General features: G+C 55.0%; 1 protein-coding gene across 1 annotated transcript in view; it reads left to right on the top strand.

The window, feature by feature from the left end:
- The window catches only part of mbl (splicing regulator muscleblind), an 80,611-nt gene that overhangs the window by 46,308 nt on the left and 9,143 nt on the right, over nucleotides 1-25,160 (top strand). The window contains exons 3-4 of the mRNA XM_018640842.1: nucleotides 23,699-23,899; nucleotides 24,610-24,759. Coding sequence (XP_018496358.1) covers nucleotides 23,699-23,899; nucleotides 24,610-24,759 — 351 coding nt within the window. The remainder of the gene's footprint in view (nucleotides 1-23,698; nucleotides 23,900-24,609; nucleotides 24,760-25,160) is intronic.

The following is a 25,160-nucleotide window of genomic DNA, read 5'->3' as shown; positions in this document are numbered from 1 at the left end:
TATGACGTTGTTGTCGCTCCCGTTCTTGTTGTTGCTGCCGCCTCTCTCGGTCATGGATGAGTCGTGACGCGGATTACAAGGGCTCGCCAATTCAATTCGAGCGCGAGACGGCGGCGTGTATCAGTGCTCGTGTGAAAAATATCTACGCCGCAGCTATCTTCCACTCGTTTCAGCGGAGCTGGCTAGCAGGCGGCCAGATTCTGCCAAAGAAAAGCTAGAATACAATGACTAGACAGGGAATGAAGGGTGGAGTAACTTTCGGGCGAGACAGCTAGCCGGCATGCTGGTCAGACGAGCGGCCCGACGGCGAGTCAGCCCGGCAGACCCTCAATGTCCCCTTCATTTCGCCTCGCCTGCCTGCCCGCCGCCCTTCCGCGTCGCTCCTTCCCGGAGTCCCTGCTTCGTACTACAAGATTCGGAACAGAACAGCAGCACAAAATGGCCGACGCTGTAAAGTGGGGAAGAGCTCCACGTCATTATTTCGATAGGGGGGCTGCCGCCTCGGACATTTGCTCGTCCACGTGGCCTCGGAGTTCTTCAAACGACTCATCGAAGCGGACGGGCAGTACTCTTTGGATTTTTCCCATTCGCTGACTTCATTCCAATTCTTGTTTTTGTCGGTACCCTTGATCGGTGTCTCCGCCCTTCGCTCTCGGAAACAGCAACAAACGATGAAGAAGCTTGTCTTCCGAATCGAAGACCGTTGGATGTTCCCACGTGGTCGGTGGTGCCGAAATGCAGCGCCGCGAACCGGGAGGAATAATAATAATACATATCTACTATGTATACAGGGGTCCGGACATGGCTTTGAGTTGGTAATATGCGGATGTGGTTTCATTGGAGCGTGTTCGTGTATGTGCATACCAAGTCAGAATGGATCAGGTCTCAATGGATTCACATGAGTTGAGGACACGATGAGGCGAATTCCAGGCTTCTTAGAAGCGAGCGAGAGGAGAGCTCTTAACGTGGTCTCAGGGGGAGGGGGGTTGGCCGCGGCCGCCGCCGTGATAAATAACGCTGGAATATTGGTGCACACGGTACCCGCGAAGCAGCCAGAGCAGAACCCGCGGCCATGACGGAGAAAGTCTTCTCCACTCTGTTCGTAAAGGATCGTCGTTTTTGTCTGCTGCTGTTTTCGGAGCCGCAGCTCTGCGAAAAAGATCGGTTGCTCTCTATATTGACGCTGAAGAATTATGGCATCGTAATTCGAAAGCTGTGGAATGCGACGCTTCTCTGGAACATGAATTGGAACGGCCACCGACGAGAGAACGCGGGCGTGGAGGACCGGGGGAACAGTGTTAGTGCAACGGAAGAATTTCAGCTGTCCGAGCCGTCGTGGTCCTGCTCGTACTTGGATTTTTCCGGACTTGGACCCTTGCTCGGATTGTTCTCCGCTCCGCGAATGGTATACCGCTATATAATATTGATGTATTTATGAAGCGCCTATCTGAAGGGAAAATGGATGGTTTCGATGCGATGATTTTCTTAGGAACGCTCATGATGCGCCGCGGTGTTTGCCTCGCTCTCGGACCAGAACCACGGGCATAATCTGTCGCTGGCCGCTTCGCCTGGCTGGGATAATGACGAGTCTTGGTCCCTCCTCGAGGCAAGGCGCAAGAGCCAATCTTGTTGTCAGGGAGTGTCTCTTTCTGGACAGAGCCGCAGCCGGCTCAGGCTGGCAGAAGCTCTCTCGCGATTTCTCTCTCAGGTCACCGGATGATCTCTATGGGTCCTTCACAGCCGTTGACCCCCTTCCCGGAATATCTCCAGAGAAAATGAAGAAATCGATTCCGAAGAGTCTGACTGAGCAAGCTGAAGCCGATGGAGCATCCCCGAGCCGAGCTCCTCTCTCTGTGTTTTTGTGGCAGTCGCTTCCCTGTTCGTCGTCACTCTCGTACAGACACCATTCGGAGATGAGTCAGTGTGTCGGTGGGATAGATCGACGAACGGACGGACGGACAGGCTGTCACTACTTCCTATGCCTGTCGGTTCTGTTTGTGTCCTGAGGACTCCGAGCTCTCGGTGTAACGATTCGTGCTGAAAAGGCGAATGCAACAACTGTACCTTCATAGATAGGGCCTAAAGGGGGGGGGGGGCTGGTGGAGACCATGGGCTTTTCGATGTTAATTGCCTCCCATCCATTCAGACTCTCTAGGAACCTAGGCCGGAGCGCGAACCCATCTTGTCGCGAGAGCGAATCGCCCCAGCTCGGAGTAGGATGAGGGGGCGTCGCGTCGCCGCGCCGTTGAGAATCTCCAAAGGGCCCATCGATAGGGCAATTCTTTTCGGAGGGGAGAATGTTAGAGAAAAATATGGGAGCGCATTTCGACTCGGAAAACGAGGGAAGAAATCCCTCGATGAGAGCCCTGGTTAAAGCAGATCGATGCAACCCTCCCCGTTGCCTCTCCTCGGAATTATTCCTGGAACATGCCTGGGTTTGTTTTCTTCAGGAATAAATATATTTCGCGGTCTCGGTCAATTCTTTCCGATCGGCAGCAGTCGCAACGGTCAGTGCTCTTGTTCCCCCAGGCCAAATTTGAAACGTGCTCGGGGAGCAAATGCGTGTTTTAGGAGCGTCAACGACGCTCTCGGTTCGTCGCCGCCTCGGAGTCCGCAACTCAACGACGCTTGTCTATTGCGGACGAAAGAATGTTTTTTCTCCTTGAGAACGGATTTGGGCCCGGACGTGCAAGCCAACCGTTTTGTGATACATTTAGGAACGAGAATTTCTGGACTGAGGATGAGGAGAAAGGAAGCGGAACCTTTTTCTTCTCTCCAACGTTGGGTTATCCGAGGCTTAGCTGTGCAGTCCAAATGCACTCCATCTTTATAAATTTCCTCCCGGCTTTCCCGTCTGCCGAGCATGAGTGCGACCGACGCAGCTCACGCTCGGCAACTCAGAAACTCAATTCGGGGATGGCTGCAGACGGAAAGAGAGAATAACCAGAAGCTGACGTGTGAGACCTTGCGGATAGCTACAAGGGAACAGTCTTTGCGGATGAGCAAGAAACCTCCTAAGTCTATTATCCTGAGATCCTCATACGACGATGAAGCGATCCCGCGGACCTTGAATCCTATTTGCCGAGGGGCTACGTTTTTGCGTGGAGTCTCCCCCTCGATCTCTTCGAGTGTGTGACGGGGATCGAGCGACGTACAATATGTGAGAATAAGGCGGTGCGAGCCATATGGGGAACGAGGAGCGGAGACGATAGCCTGGGAGCCGGCGAAAATGGGGACGATACCTTTAGGTGATGGGAACTAATCCATGAATTCTCAGAACGGAACGGAGGGGGGCATTCCGTGAACCAAATAGAATCGCAATCAAAGGTTGGTGGGATCATGGCATTACGTCGATCGAATGCTCATAGAGAAAACCCCACAGCGACCATACGGATCCCTCGGCACTGTGATAGCTTTCCGTATTAGTCATCCCTCCGACGCACATCCCGACAACGACAGATACGGTGGAAGTGGCGATAGATAGCGAGCGCAAAAGAGGAAGTCATCGAGGGAATCGACGTATTACTCAATGGGGAAGCGAAAACGAGAGGAGACTGCATGTTCGGCCAATCAACGTCGAATGTTTTACCCGCCGGGGCTCGCCTAGGTTTTCCCCCGCCTCAGCTCCGGCTCGATGCGATGTTCACTCAGTGTAGCCACCGTCAAAACAAGCTTTGCAATCACGAGCGTCCTCGGCATGACCTGAGAACAACGTTCGAGAAATTAATCGGAACGAGCGCAATCCTTCGAAGCTACCTATGCGAAAAAATTCGATTCCTCGCGGATCGAACTCGGGAGAAATCGGTTCCGATCGGAAGAAAAGACCAGGTGAATGAGAATGGGTGATACTGGGAATCCAGTGGCCCAGTAAACATAGAAGAGAAGGTGAGGCCGGAATGCGAACGATCACGGTGCGACACGGACATGAGATACCGTCGAGACAATACATCTCAATTGGACTCGGATGAGACGATTTGGAATGCAACTCCCAGATCCGGGAGAAAATGTAGTTTGACTTCAGATCCGTATTGGAGCCTGGATTCGGTTTTCTAGATAGAGTGGGGGGGCGAGAAACTACGACGCCTTCTGAGGTATCGAGCGACATCATTGCTGTCTCTCGTTCGGGAGCTGTCTCGTCTCTGAGATGATTTCCTGGGATATTCTCCTCCAGCCGCTCCTGCTCATCGCGTTTATCAGAAAACATATTGAATGCATCGTGGCCTGGGGCAGGGTTCGCCTGCTTTGCAGTGGTGCCACGTCTCCGAGATTTCTAGGCACTACGCTTGGATTTGTTTTGATTCAGAGTCGAGTCTTACCCCGCTTTTGTGATCGGCGTTCCGGATTCTGGAGCTCGTGAAAGTCCCAACTCACTATCGTTGAAAAAGATGATAGTGATAAATAATTCTCGATGGAGATACCGGTCGGAGGACTCGTTTTGCTAGCAGTAGTGGCTCGTGGTAGCGCTCCGCATAGAAGAGCCTGGAGCGAACGTTCGTCGTGGCAATGGAGATGGTGATGAACGGAGAGAGCGAGACAGAGCGCATGCGAGCCGAGCTGGATTCCTTTACACATGAATTCTCTCCACCACAAGAGCCCCCGGGTCGTCTGTAGCGTTGCCTGCCGAGTTCCTTATCGCGCGTTCCCTCTTCCTCGATCTCAATGAAGTTCAGCAACGTATGACAAGAATGTACGGCGCGCGTTCCGCAGAGCGAGTGCTCATTGTGAATGCTGACAGATCGCATGCACGCGAGCTCAACCGCAAATCGAGAGCGAGCGGGGAGGAAAGGCACTCCTCTCTGCAAGTTCTCACCTTGCAGCGAGGCGGCCGATGGCGGGAACCGACTGAAGCGGAGGGAGAAGTGTTTCACTTCCGCTCCCGCAAGTCACGCTCTCGCCGTACTCCTGCGCCGAGGATTCCCGAGAAAATTTATTTCGCAACTTCTTCTTCTTCGCTTTCTACCGGAGCCCAGTTACGAGCCCCCCAGCGGTGGGATGGATCGACCTCGGCCGAGCAAGCTGAGCTTCGGAAACGACTTACCGTAACGACGACCACTTTCGTGAAATACTCACTGCGAGAATGAGTCCCAGAACAGATTCGCGGAACTCAGCGGCGGCCCTCGATTCGTGGGGGGTTGCTCTGCAGATGGGGGGCACTTGGAAGCGCCAGCCAGCCTGGGGGGAACATTGTTCGTCCATTATAGTGGTCACATGGGGAGGGTTGGTCCATCGGTCGGTTCGCTGGCTGGTAGAGTTCCTTCCCTGCTCCCTCCCCCTGCTCGGGACCGACTCCCAAGCCACGGCTGCGACCGAAGCTCGAAGAGGGTGTAAGGGGGAGCGCCTACGACGAAAGCGAAGAGAATTCATGTCGCTGCTGCTGTTGTTGTGGGGACAAGTCGTACTTACTACCCGGCAAGTCCGCCAGTCAAGCATCCTTGCGGAGTTCCCTAGATTGCTCGGTTGCCTCGGTCTCTGGCGCCAGCCCGTCGGCCGACAGCGAATGGTCAGCTTCCCGCAGCCTCTGCCTCACCGCCCGCTGGATATGTGAGGCTTGGCCCTCAATAGGGGCCGACCCGGGTCCGTCGCATGAGTTGCGGGAGGCTTCGTTGCAGACGCTCATTTCTCATTGGACAAACTAATTCCGTGGCCTTTATTGCAGTCATCAGCATTTTTATATTCAATGTAGTCTGTGGGAAGTGAGTGTCAGCTCCGGTTCAGTCGAGTTCCCGACCGATAGCACAGCACAGACGGCGCGGCGGCGGAAGACGATCCGTTGAAATTGAGGGGTCGTCGAACGAGTCGGCCGGTTCTACGGAGTTCTGGAGCCTGAATGCGAAGTTCGGATTCCCGGCCAACGCCCTCGGTGGAAACCACGACAGGGGGGACTGTGCAGATGGAGTGAGCGCAGGAGGTGGTGAGCACAAAAATGCTCGAGTGAAGGCAAGGAACCATCACTCTCCCTAGAGAACCGACGGCTGTGGATACTCTGATAGCACAACGGCGACAGCGACGAAAGCAACGACGTCAATGACTAGAAGAGCAAAGGCAGCCCAACGGTTGTAATGGCGACACCAGCAGTAACCAAACCAGCTGCACAAACAGGAAAAGCAGCACGGATTCGAGCAAAGAAAAACAATGTTTGCGCCCAACGAAAGGGCAGAGCGACTCGTCGTCGTTGTTAGTCGCGGTCCGGGGAAGCTTCACTCCGTATTTCGAACAATCTCGATTGAGGATTAAACAGGGTATGATTCGATCGATTCGATATCCGATGAATCTCTCTCCGGAACGTGAGCGGAACGATCAGAAAATTACACCAACGCGAAGCGACCGAAGTCGGTCGGGAGGAATCGGGTCGCAGATTCAGAGGGGAAACTGACAGGCAATTAATGGCGGGCTATATTTCAGCCGAGGATGCCGGCTCCGCTAAGAGAAAAGAGAGAAGAAGAGGAACGCCGTCGCCCTGCTGAAAAAGTAGAACGGATACTTGCGAGGAACGACGAGTGAGGGCGAGAGGGGCAGAGATATTCAGGGAGAATGTCGGCGGTGGGCTCTGTAAACGAACAGAGGGCGGAGACGATACATAGTAGCGGGGACGAAGCCGGTGGGGAGCTGGTGGACGGGGGGCGGGGTCGCGGACGCGGAGTAAAGAGTTGGTGGAGATTCCATACCACCACAAGCGCTCCTACCGGAAGACTGAAGAGCCTCGGCGCGGCGGCGGCGGCGAGAAGGTAAATTAGAGAGGAAGTAGAAAGCAAAGGCAAGAGAGTAAGAGTCTCTGATCCACTTAATCAAGCGCGTTCCCCTCACTTGAGTGCCCGCCAGTTTGGCTGCCATGTTGAGCGAAGTATTCCCGTTCCTCGGCGCGAAACGTTCATTCAAGCTGACACGCTTCTTTTCTTGCTTCTGTTCTCTGATCCTGCGCTCTCGGCCAAGCCAGACCCTTCGCAACGCGTCGTCGGTACCCGTGGTTTATGGAGTTGGAGAAAATCGTTCCGCGAATGCGGGCCTGAGCAGGAAAAAAATAATCATGATAGGCTGTATACAGGGGATCCAATCAAGCCGAAAAAAAATCGATCTCGACCCCGAGATCGGGCTCCGAGGCTAAGTGTCTGTAACTAAGCGTCCCTCCGTTTCCAGGTAAGCATGGCCGTCGCAATTATCGTCAGCATCTCGTCGAATCACTTCGGGTTCGGGCTCGAGTCCACCGTCGAGGGCAGATCGTCGGCAGCTCGTTTTGCAGTCCTTCCAGAACGCGAGCAGACCAGTGAAGAACCGCCTGGCTGGATCGAGCGAGCATCAAGGCTTCCAGCCAGGGCGACCAGAGGGGGACCTGGCTGGTGGTGTACGGTAACGAGCCCATTTGGAGAGAAGGCCGACCGGATCCATGGCGTGCGAGCGGCATTAGGGCGAGAATTACGTTCTCAGCAGACAAACACGACTCACTGAAGGCTGACCGGTTGGGCTGGTCCTCGTGAATTAAACACCATAACGAGTGGCTGTTAGTTTCCGCTCGCCCCCTCCCCCTCATGATCCTTCAAGTAAGCAGAAAACCAGTCTTGCTGTTTGAACGCAAGCGACGTCACAGGACCTCGCTTGAACCACGGGAAACGAGGAACGAGCGAGGGAAGGGCTGCCCGAATGCGTATAACAAGCTTCCGAGAGCCGGGATTCTACTTCACGTCAGACTAGAAATCTACTTAGGGTCGTTCTCCTTTCCTGATTCCCACTTTCCGCTTTTGGAGTACCTACATGAAAGTTTTGAGTAGATTCTCTTATGGACCACAGTGGTGGACTACGCGGCAACGACATCCTACGACGTTGTCGCCGTAGGAATTTCCACAGCTGCCTCGTCTGGGCACAGGAGGTCAGCTGAGAAGAGAAGGCTTTCCACGGTCTCGCTCGGAGGGGCAGTCCTCTCAGGAGCGCTCACAAGAATGAAATGAGCAACAAAAACAGCGAGCCAACGTGCTACATACTGCTAGCTAGATTGAGAAGGCTTTTAGTGGTATTAATGCGCTGGCGGTCGATGCTGGTTCTTGGTCTCGTCCAGCTCTCGTCCCCCCTCCCCGGATAAATTCCTTTCAAGCCAACTGGCAACGAAGAGAGCGGCGTTCCGGCTCTCAGTGACTGCTCAGACCTCGCTTCCATTTCCTTTGCGTACACTCTTCCCGCCATGCGTCCCGAATACCGAAAACGTTAATTACGCCAGCGGCGACCTCTGTGAAAACCGGGAACCCATTCTTCGAACGACCAGAACGCGGTGAGGACGCAATCAGAGCGAAGCAACGGTCCAGGAGCTTGCTTGTGACCGTGAGATCGCTCAACGACCGTGTTATCTGCCGGGACAGGGTAGTTCAGGCAGCTGCCTGCCTGCAAGCATCTGCTCACGGGAGGAGTCCGCTGGAGCGCTCAGAGCTGCTATCTCATAGAATGCCACTTTGCACGGTGTTTTGCTCCGTATGTTTTGCTTGTCGTTGACGACTCGGCTGCGGCTCGTCCTGCCGCTGCAAACGGCACAGGCACGGCTGTTTCAAGCAGGGGAACGGCGCCCCGCACGCGGCAACGCTGCGCTCAGCTCGGTTCGCCCTGCCGGCTTGCTCAAACGCAACGATGGACGGACGGACGGTAACTGAGCGTGTTATCATCGCCCAGTCAGTCCATTGTGCGCCGACTCTGCCGTTGGCTGAGATATCACGCGCTCGTTAGGCGACAATACAAGTCTGCCGGTCGGTCGCGGACAAATGGGCGGTGCTCGCCGCTCGCCGCTCGCCGGCTTGCTTGCATGCTTATGCGCTTAAGCCCGACCACTGTCCTGTCTCTGGGGAGAAGGGAAAGCGAAAACCATTCGACGCGCATTCCGGCGAACTGCGAACTTCGCAGAAATCAGAAAACTCTCCGAGGGTCTTCCTTCGGTTCTGCTCGCGAGCCACCGAGAAATGTGACTTCGTGCCTTCCATGAAGGCCAAACACTTCTCGTACTGCTGAATGTGAACGGACTGAAACAACGGCGAGTGAAGAGAGCGGAGGCTTAATTTCTCAGACACGCGAGTCGGCATGCGAGACGCAGAGAGGAGGTCCTGCGAGAACGCTGAAAGACCACGTGGAGTGGCAGAGAGGGAGAGAGAAATAATTCGAGCACGGAAGCGAAATAGCGACGTCGCAGCGAAGATCGAGAAAAATGCTCTGCCAAGGCCGTGAGACCGGGAGGCTCGGAGGATAATATTCTAGGAGCGTTGAGGACAAGGACTTTTCTCAGCGAGAAATTCCTCATATGTAACCACTCGCCATCCCATCCAGTCTGATGGAATGTTGACGACACACACGTTCAGAGCCGTTTTCCCTCTCACTATGTGTCGGGAGGTGACAGCCGTGATGTCATGATCCGGACACTACAATCAGTCTCCTCGGGCACAGGTGTCCGAGAGCAAGAACAAGAGAGAAATCCACTTTCTGCCGCCAGCGGTATGACTGCAGCCGTCGGTCCAAGTTTATATTCCCACCAATCACCATACGACCTACCAACCAGCCGAGCGATCAACCTTCCGGCCCGCTGGCAACCGGAAAAAAGAACCACGGTGCCAATCCTGGTATGGAGCTGTTGGCTTTTCGTTCATGCCGGTTCTTGCTCTGGAGAAATAATAGCTACAAACGCTTTTATAACCTCTTCCGCCGCTCGTTCCGCAGCAGCCCGCTCCTCTCGCGCCGCTGCCCCTCCGTAGCCTTGCACCCCCCCGCATCGCCCCTCTACGCAGGAAGCTCATGGAGCGCTTTGTGCGATATCCGACCCGGGCTCGACGGCGCGGTGCTTTTTTCCCGACGAGCGTTTTGAACCCGGGTTCTCTCGCTCATGATCCCGCGCGGGGGCTCCCCATAAGTCGAATCCCATCTTCCCGCGGATTGCGTTTCAAAGTCAGGGTCGGCGTCTGATGTATCCTATCCGAGTCCTGAGGAATTAACGGGGAGGTCTCGGTGTTTGACGGATCTCTCGACGGAGATTGGAATACACAGAGGCGATCGAGTGCTCATGCTCGAGAGTAAGGGGCTTCGATCGACTTCTTCGTACTCGACACCGGGGCTTTAGTGTCACTCAACGAACTAAGAGATTTCGTCGGCTCGAAATATTCACGAGTTCCGCAGCCGACGAGCACATGGAGCACCTTCTCACCGCCGCACCGTCCGTTGACTTTCCGAGAACGACGGACGCCGGACGAGAGCGCGATCGGGGTAGATACAAAGAGGAAAAACTGAGGAGGAGAACTTGTCCCCTATGCTCGGGGGTTCATGTTTAACGACCTCGCAAGAGGAATAGAAGACCGATTTGAGGATGAAAGTGCAGAGCCGCAGAGAGAGAGGAAACGAGGGCCCGGAGAAACGGAGAGCCGTTGGCTGCATTTCGCCGTGATGAATGAAAAAAATCAGAGTCGTTCCCACGGCTCGACGCACAAAGTGCTTGCTCGCCCTTTTCGTCGGTCGTTCGGAAAGAGTCAAGAACAGAAGCTTCTTACGCGATTTCTCTCCGTCGTCGGCGCACTTGGAGCGAGGGTAATCTTTACAAAGCGGCGTTTCGTAGTTCGCGGGCGGTAGAAAACGTTCATGGAGACAAATCAGACCACAGAGCGTTCGTATGTGGGATAAGTCTCTCGCTGGATAAGGAGCTTGCGTTCGCTCGTTCACATAGCCCGTACGTCGGGGCTTGTTTTATGATAGCTGCGCTTCCTACCCTTCTTCACGGGCTTGCCCGAAAAAAAAGACACTCGGCGTGTTTCGCGAAGCAGTGGATTGCGGATTTGAATGCCTTGTTGGAGAGATTGCCCCGCTTCGCGAACTCCTTCTGGTTGGTGACACATCAAGGCTTTGATGCTGTCGGGGGAGCAGCGAAACAAACGGCGACGAACGTTGGCGAGGGAAGATCACAAGGGTCCTGTGGTCGAGAGTTAGGGGTAAGCGGGGAAGGGGAATGTTCCGTTAGGGGGGAAAAAGCTCTCTGGAATCACAAGAACAGGACGGTTCTCGCGACGGAGACGAAACAGATGCCTCCAAGGAGTGGAAAGTAATCGAATCGGAAACCTACGGTCTGGGGAGAGTCCTGAAGGCGAATCGAGTCGAAAACGGTAGCAGCAGCCTTCCGAGAAACTGAGGAGGAAACGCGACTCCACATTCCGATTCTGCTCTTCACGACCAACGTTTACGGTGGCAGTACGCCCGACACTTCTGAGAGATATGGAAATGCCGCCGGCATGGAGCCTCGTGCACCATGATCGGCGATGTCATCGGGACCGGCAATCGCACAAGCAATCCGGTCGGCCTGAAGGCGTGTATCTAGCGATTCTTGCGTCTTGCCATATCGTCTCTCGCGACTGCTCGTAACGTTCCTGAGTTCCGCGTGGGCTGCCGTCTTTGTCGTCTCACCTCCACGACTTGTCTGACCGAAGAGAGATACTTCGATGAGCCGCGCATCCTTGGACAATCGAAGGCAGGCCTCTTGTTTTCTTTTCGAGTTATTCCTGTCCCGTGTGGGAGGATGGCCTGTGACCGACCCAGGGTAGGTCAGAGGGCTCGCGGATTCGAGCATTCCTTCAGCCTTGGCTTCGTCTGAGTTTCCATTTCCCCGTAGGTGAGCCGTACGTTCCATAATCAGGTCACTGATGACGCCTAGTCTTCGGGGAAATATGTCTGCTAGTGACTTCCCCTTGTGAACTTCAAAGTGTAGCAGAGTTAGTGCAGAAGGAATAGGAAGCTTCTGCTGCTGTTACGGCCTCGGGAATATAACAAGCCTCATGCAAATTACGGACATTCGCAATGATAAATGAGCTTTCCCGGCGGTCCGCTCTCGCGCTGTTCGCCAGCTCCTGAAGGACGGCAGACGTAGACGATGATGACGACGACGTACCCCGCCACGCAGAAGCGGCGTACCATATACGGGGAGTTCCGGGTACGGAGGGCATATGCGCTCTTGGCTGTGTGGCGCAGGAGGAAACGACGTCCGGGGAAAAAACGGCGATGGCGGCCGCCACCAAGGGTGAAGTCGCTGCTGCCGCCGCCGCCTCGGTTGCAGCAGGAAAGGTCCTGAGGGTGGCGCCAGAGAAAGGAATCTTCATTTCTTGCTCAGAGAACAATTTCCAACAACTTGAAGTTCCTTCGCCGCTTGAGGGAGTCTTTTGTGCGGCAGCCGAGAGGCCCCTCGAATGGCGAGGAAGAAAAAAGACTGACTGAGAAGCGCCTTATTTTTTCCCTCGCGAGGCTTCCCCGCCGTGGTATGCAGTACCTCTGCCGTCGAGAGAACGCCCGCCATCCTCTTGGCCACGATGACGATGGTCGGGCTGAAACAGGCGCCGACCACAGGGGGGTCTTCAGCGGGAAGAATGTTCGTTTTCCACTGTCCGCTCGATGGCCGCTGACGAATGTCTCTGCCAGCAAAGCATCGAATAATTTTTACGTTTTGGCGGCTTCGTTTCGGTATCGCATGCGTCCGGACTCAAGGCGATCTCGCCCAGACGTCCACTCCGCGCCGTATCTGCGATAACCGCAAGGAAACAATAGATACTGTCGATCTCGGTCTCGGAAGTTCGGTCTCGAGTGAATGCGCATGGATTGGACACTCCGAGGAATTCCTTCATCTGCCGATTCAATCAAAGTGGCAAGGCACATGATGATGATCATTTTGATGATGCCGATGATGATCACCACGATCAGGTGATAATGACTCTGTCTCATCTGTCTGTCAGCGAGAGTTTTCAACTGACTGAGTCTTTCGACTCTAGGGGTGGGTTGTGAAACGCCCATACCCCGATCTCCGTGCTCCGGAGCACAAACCCAAATCTTTCGACTTCCTATGGTGATCATCGTTATGTCACCCGAACACAGGCATTCTTTGCCCGAAGAGCTCGGCGACTTCTAACTGCTTGGCTTATGGGTCGTGACATGGGAGAGCCTGCACTCTGGCAACGAGTGCTCCCAGGTTTGAGGCTGAAGGGAGAACTCCAGCTGAAGAGAGCCAGCATCTCCATAAGATCGTGGTGTCAACTTGAAGGTTCGCGTATGCTCAACCACCGTTTTTCGGAACTGGGACGCCAGTCTTCGCGAGAGAGAGGGGGAGGAAGGAGAGGGTGGATATGGGCCTTGGGAAGAGGACATGTGAAGAAATGCAAAACGAGTACGGAGAAATCTACCAATGCCTCTATTGCACGTAAGCTCAGAGGTCTGGCGGAGCGTTGTGTTCTGCGGTGACAGGGCTAGCATTCAGTGGACCCTTGTGGTGGGAGACGGAAGGGGAGAGATGATGGTGGGCAAGACACTTCATTTTAAGTGTCTGACGTGTCGGATCAAACAAGGAACAGGAGCCTCTGGAGCAAATCAAGTGACCGGACCGAGGAGGAACTTGGAAGGGCTATCATTGAGGCGCCAGCGTGAGGCGTTTTTAGAGCGACGCTCGTTTCAGCGAAACTGCGGTTGATTTTTTCCTGCGAGAAAAAAACCCGAGTGCTCCTCAGGACGCCCCGCACGCGGCGCTCCTCCAAGGTGATCGAAACTCTGATCCAAACCCAGTTCGAAGCTCAGACTATCGATGAATTCGTGAAATTCATCACTCCGATGATTTTACGCTGCGAGGTGAACATCGACGGCGGAGCGAGAGCTCGGATGGAGGGGGTATTCACGGGAAGCCCGAGGCTCCGATCTGCAGCATTGCTGATCACTGAAGACGTCCGCGACTGAGTTGACACAGTGACGAACAATTGCCCTGCGCAGACTCAAGCAGAGTTTGTAAGCGAGTTAGCGACTAAGCGGACAAGCAAGCAAGCGAAGCAGTCAGCGAGCAGACAGACAGACAACTTGGCGAGCGAGTTTACCACTGGACAAGCGAGCCCGTCCAGGGACTGCCTGCTTGGCCGGCTGACTTGCTGGGTAGCTAGCTAGCAAACAGATCATCGAGGAGCCGCGGACAGGGATCAAGTCGTTGCACAGGCTTCGATCGGTCTCCGGGCTACAGCCTGCTGGTAGCAAGAATAAGACAACGAAGCAGGAAAGCTGAGCACGAAAGGGGAAAGCCGCTTCCGCTGCGACCCGCTCGTTCGTCCCTCCGCCCGCTCGCTCGCTCGCCCCAGCAGGCAGGCGAACGAGCGGTGGATGACTGGCTGGCTCCTTTCAGCTCCTTATAAAGAATGGAGGGATGCACGGATCGGGTCCGGCTCGCCGGCTGCCGATGGATGTTCTGCCCTCCTCACGAATATTACATTACCCGTTCCCGCGCAATCCCGAGCCTTTCGATTCCGGCGCCCCGTGCGCGGCTATCCCCGGTCGTCGACGACGGCGCGGCGGTAGGAATAGCGGTGGTGGTGGCGGCGGCGGCGGCCGAGGGAAGGCTCCGAGGGACCCTCCTGGAGTCTTTTTCCCTCTGATCCATAAACCTCGAGCTTATCGAGTGCTGCTGGTGGTGACGGCAGGAGCCGCGAAGCTTGCATGGGTTTCTGCCGACGTGAACCTGAGTAGGAGTTCTTCGCTGGTCGACAGACTGACGGAATGACAAGTAGGAGCGGAATACACCGTTGCTCGGATCAAGGTTGCCAACGCGGGACGTCACATCACCCTTCGGGATCAGATCCCAGGCCAGCGGTGCCTAGATGATTCGATACCGGCTTCATTGTAGGGCGGTTTCTCTCCCCTCGCGGGAATATCAGTTGCCGCTTTCTTGGCCGATTTCCATCTCGTGTGTCGCTTGTGGATCTTTCCTTTTCACCCTTTTCCCCGTCCACCTGCTCGACCCGCGCTATTGACGATTGGGCGAGTCGAGGTGAATCGTCGGGACGATGGAATTCCGCGGGGGAAAGTTGCGGCGTCGGAGCTCATTCGAGTTAATCTTGTGAAAAATAAACATGGCTCGCTTCCATGACAACTCGGAAGTGGATTACGATCGGGGAAAAGCAGCCGCGGAAGCGATAGATTAGCTAGCAGCGGTTCGACTCGACTAAGAGAATTAGTCGGTCCATCGCAGCTTTTGACCGCAATTTTCCTCAGCCGATTAGAGAAAGGCCCGAGGGAAAGACTGAGGGAACGCTGAGACCTGGCTCCCGACGGCAGGGATTGGACCGCTTAGCGGTCGAGCAAGCAGCAAGGAAACTTATTGTAAGTCGAAGTCATCTCACTCACTCACTCAGTCGGGGTAAGGATACTGAGGGGCTAGTTAAGCGATCGGCTGACCCTTCGGCAAATAGACGACTCCGAGCCTGCGCTTGATGTCCGTTCGCTTCTAATCCTAGACGGCAAGCCATCGAGGGCCTTGTGAGCGACTGAGTGGCTTCATCGGCCATTCGGTGATTCCGTTCCGCTGCGTGATCGCTGACTGATCAGTGGGCCTCTCCTACGACTCGAACCGTTTGGAAAAACTCCTACCAGCCTCAGACAGACCGAATCTCGCTTGAAGCGTCGATATTATCCACAAATACCAAAAGAGTGGACAATGGAGCCCTAGGGAATCGCCTATAAACGCGTACTCGGCGCCACCTCCTGCTGATGACGTGGTCGGTCTACGAGTCAGTCAGTCAGTCAGTCGGCCAGTCAGTCAGTCAGTCAGTCAGTCAGTCAGTCAGTCAGTCAGTCAGTCAGTCAGTCAGTCAGTCAGTCAGTCAGTCAGTCAGTCAGTCAGTCAGTAAGATGATGTCAGTCGTTCCACCCCCCTGAATGGAATGATTGGAGTTAGATTTTGTTCCGATTCTCCTGACAGATCTCCAATGGATGATGTTTATAAAAAAAATAATACGACCGTCTCCTCAAGGCCTACGGATAGCAGCTGACATCCCGTTCGGCTGGTGGAGAACGAGGACCATTTGTTTCCCTTGGGGTCTATCGGATCGGATAAAAATGTTCGATCCTCCTCCACCTTCCTCTTCGCCCCTCCCCCGGCGCTTCCTCGTGTAAAAAGTACCGGGAAAACCCTCGCATCCATGTCCGCTGGACTACGAGGCCTCTGAACAGAGCTGCCCGCTGCATGATGCTCTACCGCTGCCCCGTTCTGCTTGTCCGGCTCCTCTGGAGCTACACCGCCAACTGGGAAAAAATCGACCGGGTGAGCAGATCCACCGATCGCGCAAGTCGACCACAAGGGCAAATATCCAGTCACTACGGAAGGAGGGCCTCAGTGGAGGCCATTGATGGTCCGAACAAGAAGAAGGATACGAGCCCGAGGTGAACACAAACCAAAACCGCCCTGCCGGCTGTGCAAGTCATTTTCAAGTGGAATAGAGCAAGAATGTGCATCGACCGGCTCTCCGAGGGCGTGAACGACGCAGCACTACGGCGGAGAGCAGGTCAAAATAGCGACAGAACGGCGGACAATTAATGTTTTTCTCGGGAAGATAACCATTGCCATTACCTTCGTTTCTCTGTGGAAGGAGCTCGCGATTGGCCGACCAAACCTCCCCCGCTCCGACTGCATCGTTCGTTTGGGCCTCGTGTTTTCTTCTCTGGGTCGGGGAGAGAGGCGCCGCTGGAGGAAAATAAGATGTGGGTCGGTGCGGGGAAAGAAACGACGAAAACCCAAGGAGAGTATCGGCGAGCAGCAACGAGAGCAGCAGCGTGCTCTTCCCCACCCTTTCCCCTCCCCTCCCCCTCCCTACTGCCAGTATTAACCAGATTGGTGCTGAATTATAGAGCGGGCCCATTCGACCGATACGGATGGACGCTCCGCCAGAGTTTTTCTCCCAGAATTCGAGTGGAATACCCGCTGGCGGCAGCGACGGCGTGGTTCCATCCATGACTGCTTCGTGGTCCGTCTCGGAATCACGTAAGCAGGATTTTAGCCACGATCCGACTACCTTTTGCCAGCAGGACAGCCGATCCGGGGGGGGGCGACGAGAACTGAGCCGAGGGACGTTGAGGGTCGTCCTGGGGCCGAAAGTGAGGGAACCCAGTGTATGGGCTTCGGCGGTTCCGGCGTCCGCGGCAGCAGCAGCATAACTGGAGTTTGATAGAAAGGGGGAGCTGGGGACGAGCGAGCGCCACAATGGCCTCCGTGGCGCTCACCTTTTAACGGATGAGATCGTCGCTATCTGTCCCCGTCAGTGTTGTTGTTACCATGGTCACCGGAAAAACATTCGACCAGGCGACTCGCTCGTCGTCGTCGCCGCCGCCGCTGTTGTTGGAAGCGTGACCCAATGGGCTCCGAGTACACGGTGGTCGGATCCAACATGCACGATCGGCGCCGCGCGACTGCCCGAGCCCGCCAGAGAACAATAAATGTGGCTTCGGAATCTATGAGTTGTCAGCCACGCCTGGGAATAGCAGGTATTCATTATAGCCATCCCAGTTCTCCTGTCGGTTTGTCTCGTTGCTCGCCTCCTGCCCGGCCGCCCGCGCCGAAACTATCCAAACCGTGTCGGAGCCCCGTGGAATGGATGCACGATCCTCGTCCGAATGGACTTTTTGAATTGCGCCCCGTTCGAGCTCCGCTCGGCGGCATAACGGACCTATGTAGTTCGTTCCCGTTCCACGCGAACATTCACGGCGGAGTCCCGCGCCCCGAGACGGCTCCGGATATTTTCAGAGCGCTCATACGTGGTTTCCGACCGGGATTTTCATCGGAAGTCGCACGGAGTAGAACAGGTCTCCTCCTCGGAATGTTCCGGAATGACAGGAATCAGGAGAGTCGCTCCTTTTTGAATTCCCATCCTGGCATAAATCCGGAATTGCATTCACCATGAGCACCGAATCGTCCAGCGCAAGCGGAAGGTATTCATGGACGTCTCGCAATCACCGCCGATCTCGGGGGCCGGGCGTGTGCGCAGTCATACTCGCGCAGGATTTTCTAATGGGGCAAAGTTAGACGAGCCGTGGAGCGATGAAAACTCTCCCGGGAAGCCGTTGAGCCCTGACTCCGGAGGCATTCGGGATCAGAAAACTAAATATTTGCCCAACCAGCGGCCCTCCCGCAATCTTCGCGCGGGCGGCCCGTGAAAAAGTCGACGGAGTAGAGCAGCTGTAAGTAGCCGCCTGGACTCGTTTTGGGAGGCGATAGCGTGCGTAGGCCTTTGTATGTTCAACGGTGACCGCGATAAGCATCTGACGCATATGGGGTTCACGTTGCCCGGCGCTATCCATTTACTCAAGAGAAAACCCGCCGAGCGTTTTCAAAGCCATATCGCTGACCGAGCGAGCGGGCGGGCGGGCCGGCGCGTCAAGCCCCGCGCAAGCAGATAACAGAGACCAACGAGCTTTGCACTCAAAATGCTTCAAGCGAATTGGAATAGGCACAGATTGCGTACGAAGGCTTAACGATCTCGAGCCGAAGAAGCTCCGAAGCGAGGACGTTTTCGCTCGCTTTCGCGGCGGATCGCGAGTGTGAGCGCTCTGTGTGCTCAGCGTTTAGTAACAGGAAGCAGACATAATCCAGCCAGATTAAAGTCGACGGCGCGGCGTGGGATTTCCTTTTCCGCGCGCCTATCGCTTTTCCTTCGCTGGCTGGCTGGCTTCCCTTGAAGACTTTCCCGAACACCTTGACTGGGCCACTCTGGAGCCCCATCGACGAGGCCGATCGTGTACGACCCACGTGATCCTCCCCGTATCGTCTTAGGTAGATTACTCCCATTCTCGTTCTGGGGGAGGGGGAATTCTCGACGCAATCGGATCGAGGAACTCTTAGAGGAGGGTGGTGTCCTCCTTTCGAGGGGCATTTAATTCGACTCTCATAATCAGCCTCGTGAGTAAACCGGAGCGAGTTGCCGCATAGTTCCCCTACCGATTAAAGCCAGTTTTGAATGCGATGCCCCGTCCCCTAAGCTCCGTCCGAAGATAAGAAGCTCCGGTACGCTCACTGGACATTCCGGAACACATGAGGGAGAGGGCGAAGAGCCGACCTGTTCAAGGAAAGATAGCTGGGGATGTCGAGCGATTCAGGCTCGAAAATTCGCTCCCCCGCTCGCTCGCTTTCTACCGGAAGGAGGACAATGGACAATGCCGCGCGGCCGCCGTCACTGTCTCAAGACGAATGCTATTCTGTTTCATCCATGTGTCTTCTTCCCTTGGTTCCACCTCCTTTGTTCTTTGCTTTAGCCTCTGCTCCCCCCTTCATGAGCCATCTCCTCGTCGGCCGCCAAGTTTCAAGTCTGGTAGGTATTTAGAGTTGTTCCTCTCTCGCCGAAAGTCGAGTACGACGAGGGGGAAGAAGCTCGCATCCAAGGGGAACCCTGACGCTTTTGCTGCGCTGCCGACCGGGACCACTGTGAAAGGAATGACTTTGAAATTAAATTTGCCTTTGGTTCTCGAACGAGGCAGCCACCCGTCTCCGGGCTTTGTTCTCCTCGCTGGCAGCGGCGCGGCGGCTCGAGCACGAGTCAAAGTGGTTGGTCTCTTAGCTGCCGGATCATCAACATCATTACCATGCTCGGCGGGGCGCGCCGGAATTCGATGATCTGCATCGCCGTGTATTGAATCATCAAGCGTCTAAATCGAGTCAAGGGCTATCCTCCCACAACTGAATGTGAGCGATGGACATCAAAACATGCGCCTCGGGCTCCGAACCTCGGAACGCTTGACTTTCCTGCTTCGTAGAGAGGGTTTCAGAAAGAAGCTTTCCCGAGCGTGCACCGCACGCTCCAGCGGATCCTGCACCATATGCTCCGGTTTATTGACGTGAGATATTTCCGCAAAACCTCGGATCCGTTCAGGAGGGAGCGGCGGCGGCGGCGGCAGCGGCGGCAGCGAGCCGAGATAGCCGGGGAACGATTCTGAAAACTGAGCACGGAGAAGAAGGCCTGAAGGGTTATCGACAGAACTATCGCACCTGAGCGGCTGAGTTCAAAACCGCATTCGAGAGAGTCGGACTCCTCTTCGGACGCAGGGAGCCGGTTCGATTGACCAATGAAAACGTGGTCAATGTTTCACGGATCGATTGGAAAAATAAGCTCTCATAAAACTTGGCTCCCTCCAGGAGGGAATGAATAGAAACTTGTGTTGTACCCCAGGGAGAATCTCGGGAATCGAGTGCACGATCGGAGAACGCTCACAAGGGTCCGCTCTCTCGCTATAAGTGCCGCCAGCTGCCCTCGATAGGGCTCTGCATCGCTTCCAGCTGGTCATCCAGTAGGACGAGCAGTTCTCAATTTCAATATGTCTAGCGGCAATTAAACGATATCGATGATGATTGCTCTCTCGCTCAAATAATCTCGGAGGAGGAAGACGGTGGTCGGCGTACGAGACCGACGACGGTCGAGCATGGACGAGAATTCTCGACGGGAGGGCTCTTCCGATCGGGATTTTCATATGCCCCCGTGTGAATTTCCCTCCTCGAGATCGCTGAGTCGATATTTGACTCGATTGAAAAACCTGAAGAGGGAAGGAATTCAGCCTTCGATGTTGTCTTGGTGAGAAATCGGAACCACCGCGTTTAATTCGAGATTCAAGGGCTCCTGTCTGACCTGACCGTCGGTGAGACTAATCTCCTACGGAGACGAGCTGTCGATAAAATAATTCGGACAAATCCCGAGTGATGCAACGGAGTGGATTTCAACCTGTCTCTAGTCAGTTTAGACTTTCATCGTTCCGTCAAGGATGTCGCGGCGGGTCCTCGAGAAAACACCCTTCGTAACCAGAGGGAAGAGGAGAGCTGTAGCTGTGAAGTGCGTTCGGAAGAGTCTCCGTGAGGAGCCCTTATAATAGAGGTCGGCGGAATCGTTCGGTCGAAAATTGCTCGTGCAATTGTAACGCGGAACTGGGTGTGGCCGCCGTTGGCGTTGCCGCCGCCGTCGTCGTCGGAGTAAGTGGATGAAAGTTGTCAGAGTGCGAAGCACGGCTTCAAGGAGTAACTGGAGAAGCAACGCAATCGAATGACTCGAGCAGGACGGCTTGTCCGAGTCAGGGTCGAGGAAGGTCAGAGTGGGCAGAGGAATAAAGAAGGTCCAAGGAGGAGAAGTGGGTGCGACGGCTTGTTTGGAAAGTCATTCCGTGAGCGCAACCTCGACTCAAGGAATCGCTCCTCACGCCGTTCCACCGTACCGGGCGTTGCCGGACCTTCGGCTTGATCAGGTCGATTGGCCTCGCGGATGGTCAGGAAGGGATAATATACGGTGGAGCAGAAGCAGCCGCGTAGAGAACAATGATCATTTGAGGGCTCGGCCAGGCATGGAGCCGACTTGGGGGTTGGATGGGGAGGGGAAGGGGTGGAGAAAGGAAAGGCGCACAGATTCCACTTGCTCGCCTTCGGAACGGCTGCGGCCAACGACTCATTGACCTCTCGCAGATGAAGGCAGCCGAGCAGACGACGACGATGAGGAAAGAAGAGCGCCACCACGGCGGGCACGGGACTGGGGGAAGAAGGACGGAGAATCTGTTGGAGGGGGGAAGGGAGCATGAGGGCATAAATAGAATAAGAAAAGAGATTTCGAGTAGAATATGGGAACGGAATGAGGGAGAAAGAAGAAGACGGACGAAGAAGGAGAGTACGAAAGCGACGATGAGTGATACTTGAATGACGTACAGCGTCGGTTGGTGCGAGGAGAACGAAGGAAAAAAAGAGGCAAGTGAAATGGTCTGGTCGGCGGGGAACAGAAAGGGGTGCTCGACTGCTATGCTTGCGGGGAGACCTAGACAGCCAAGCAACCGTCTCGGCTTCAATAGCGCGGGGACTATATGAAATAAACGAGGCGAATACATGGGGCCTCGCCAGTGGTGGTGACGGAGGTCGCCTTCGCTCCGAATCTTTCGAGGAGAATATGAAGCATCGCTCGGTGCTTCTGCTACACATACTTATATGAAGCCCCGCTCCGATGCTGTCGCCGACATCGAGCAGAGCCCACATTCTACCGTACAGCTACACGGAATTGTTATGGAGATTTCTCGTGGCATCTCTCGCCGGAAACGGCGACGTAGCGTGTGTGTGTGGTGGGAGCGAGGGATCCGGAGCTGGTAGAAACTGACCTACGATTGTCAGTGGACAGACCGAGAGGCCGAGGGACAGACTCGAGGGGCTTCTGCAGTTTCCTCCTCCGTCGCTGTCTCTTGCTATCCGGATAAGGCCATGGAGCGCAGTGCGGGGACAAAGCTCGCTCCGGATATCGCTGTACGTTAAAATCCATTGGAGCTCGGTTCCACGCTCGCTGCCGGAGCAGGGGAATGGCAACATCGAGAACAAGAGCGCCGCCGTCGGACCCGCCCGCCGTCTTTCGGGAGATGATAAGTTGATCGCTGCCGCGCGGCATTCGGAGTGAGTCAAAGATAAGAATCTTTTTCTTCGCCGGTAGCGCAAATGCTCCATCGTCCGTCGGGGCGAAGAGGCAGCGGCACGGCGGAAATAGTGAGAAAAACCGAGAAGAAGCGGCCTTCCTGTCTGCTCGCCCGCAGGCTTTAAACGCATGGTGTTGGAAGAGACACCGCGTGCGGATTCCTCGACGCGAAGTACGATATGGGAGCAATGGAACACGCGAAATGAGTGCGCGCGCGTGCTCGGGAGAGATCGACCGGCAGCGATCAAACAACAAGCGACGCATGAGCCCGCGGGAGCTGCGACGGATCGCCTTTGCCATCGGCGGTATCGTTCGACCACGAGGACAAAGACGCCTGGCGACAACGAACATTATCCGCAAAGCACATCAGCAGAACGCCCGTTTGATGGCTAGGGACTTTACTCTCCGGCCACCGCCGCCGTGGCAAAACGGTCGCCGCGCGTAAGTGTGCGTATAAACAACGAGACGCCGGTCGACCGGAGGAACTCCTTCGGCTTCCTCAGTCGCAGGTGGCTGACGCTGAGCAGCTATAACCCGATTCCTGGACTCTTGCTGATATTCCCCCCTGCCGTATCCGCTCTCTGGACACTCCTAATAATCCCTCTGGCGCCCTTACCGGCCGAACGTTCTTTGTGTCTGGAACCCCTCTTCCTCCGCAGACATTGATGTAGGACACGTCCTGGATGCAGTGTATGTGCGTACCACGCAAGTTGAGCCAGCGAGTCGGTCCCTACTCACGAGCCAACGAACAAACGCTCTCTCGGCACCAAATGAAGACATTTGAGAGTACATGCACGCAGACCCGTCCGCCTAGCTGTCCGGTGCCGCACTCCGGACGGCTGGTTGACGGCATGCCTGCACGCATGCATAAATTGAAGTCGGTCGCTGGTAGCGGCGGTCGCCATGGAATCGTCCCTCGTCGGCTTACTCGCTCGGTCATATGCCGCCGACGCTATTCAAGCGGCTCGAACCGTCTGTACGCTGTATATAGATGAGTTTCTGCTCGATTCATGACTCGATCACTCGATTCGGCCGGCAGCAGACTCATTTCTCCGAGTAGTCTTCGGTCTTCTTCTCTTGCGACTTTCTCCCGTTTTTTTTCTCGCCTAATTTTCGCCGTAGGCCCACGATATTCCCCTTCGCTGCTCCCCTCTGCCTTCTCTCATGGATGAGCAAGGGTTCCGTTCGGTCATTGATACGGCTCACAGTATCATCCCGTCGATGTCCGGCTCGTTAATGACTTATGGCGTTGTTATGACTTATGACATACGGTATCTTTATGCCAAGACATACCATCGTAGTAGGCACGTCGCCCTACGATAGTTCGTTGCTTCACTTCCCGACTTGACGCGACTGCTCCTTCCGTGGAGAGAAACAAGCTTCCGGAATGCATTCCCGGAGCGAAGCCATCAATTCATGATATGTGTCTAACGATGATTATACTCGCACGATGCTTGCCCGCAGTAACACTCGACCTTTTTCTCTCTTTACAGGGTCGATGCAATAGGGAGAAACCCCCCTGCAAATACTTCCATCCCCCACAACATCTGAAAGACCAACTCCTGATAAACGGCCGCAATCACTTGGCACTTAAAAATGCTCTCCTCCAACAGATGCCGTTGCAACTGCCTATGCCGACCGCGGCTCCGGCCGGAGCTGCAACGATGGTGAGAATGAAATTATTATCCCCGTTCGTTTTTCTCTCTGTCGCGATTTCTCACCCTCGCCGCGGTGTCGAAGCATGTCTGATATGTGTGGATGCGTGGATGTTCTCGATCGATCGTCGGATTGATTTTTTCCCTCGATTTTGCCTCTTCCTTTGATTTTCTTCCCGTGAAATCATTTCTCGCGGAAGCTCCGGTGCGAATGATTTTTGTGAACGTTGTTGATCTCGTCGATTCTAATCATTTGCGTAGCCGGCTTGAGGAAATGACGTTTCGACAAAATGTTGCTGCACGCTAGAGCTGCACGACGCTGCGAAGTGTAGACTAGTTGATGGTTGATGTTTGGTTTCGTAGGTAAGTCCGTATTCTTCTCTGGCTTGGAGAATGCCCATTGCTTACAATTCCGCGACTGCACATGGTTCGCACAGCGCACTTACCGTCGACTACACAAAGGTAGGTTCCACCACCCAGAGCACTTCTGCACATGAAGGGGCATTGGCTTCAGATGACTGGTCCACGCTTAGCGTTCGACGTCCGGCTCCCGGGCTGGGCGGAAGAGAAAATCCGACCGACGACGTCAACGACAAAGCCGAGCGGAGTCGTTGACGTCGAGAGGAGGAGAAATCTCAAGTACCGAGCGGATGCTCCTGCGCAATTCACTAATTGCTTGTTTGCCTGGAAACTGGAAGCCCAAGTCGATTCTGTCTGATGTCGACTAACGACAGCAGGACCCGTTCCAGGCTGCAAACCCATACATGCCCACTCTGATGGCATCACCCTACTTGACCGGATTGCTACCAGGAATGATGGCCACAACGGCCGCTGAGCCCACCGCTCTAATGACACCGACGACTTTGATCTCGCCACAGAAGAGGACGGATCGACTTGAGGTGAGTATCGTTATGCCGACCCAACAATAAGACACACCGCCACTGTCACCCTTCTATTGCGCCGCCGCGCCGGAGCCGCTGTTGCAGACTTGTGATCTTGGCGGCCATCGGCTTTCGGATCCAGCAACAAACGTCCCCCTGATTCCCTGGGAAAATGTCGGCCGTCGGGAAGCGTCAATGGAGCGTTGGCTTCGCAAAGTATCATTGATATGATAGAGCTCGAATCACACTGGGGAAAAGAAAGTCCGAAGCTATCGGCTATCTGATCACCTCCGGAACTTGGACAGAAATATGAAAAACATCCCGCGAACGAAAACTTGCCGAAAGCCGCCAACTTCCGCATTGCCGACCGCAATGTCGATCCGTTGGCGATCGCATCGAATGAGAATCGACAAACGACT

Source organism: Galendromus occidentalis, unplaced genomic scaffold, assembly GCF_000255335.2.
Source record: "Galendromus occidentalis unplaced genomic scaffold, Mocc_1.1 scf7180000077504, whole genome shotgun sequence".
In the NCBI taxonomy this organism is placed as follows: domain Eukaryota; kingdom Metazoa; phylum Arthropoda; class Arachnida; order Mesostigmata; family Phytoseiidae; genus Galendromus; species Galendromus occidentalis.
This window is presented reverse-complemented; position numbering and strand designations above follow the sequence as displayed.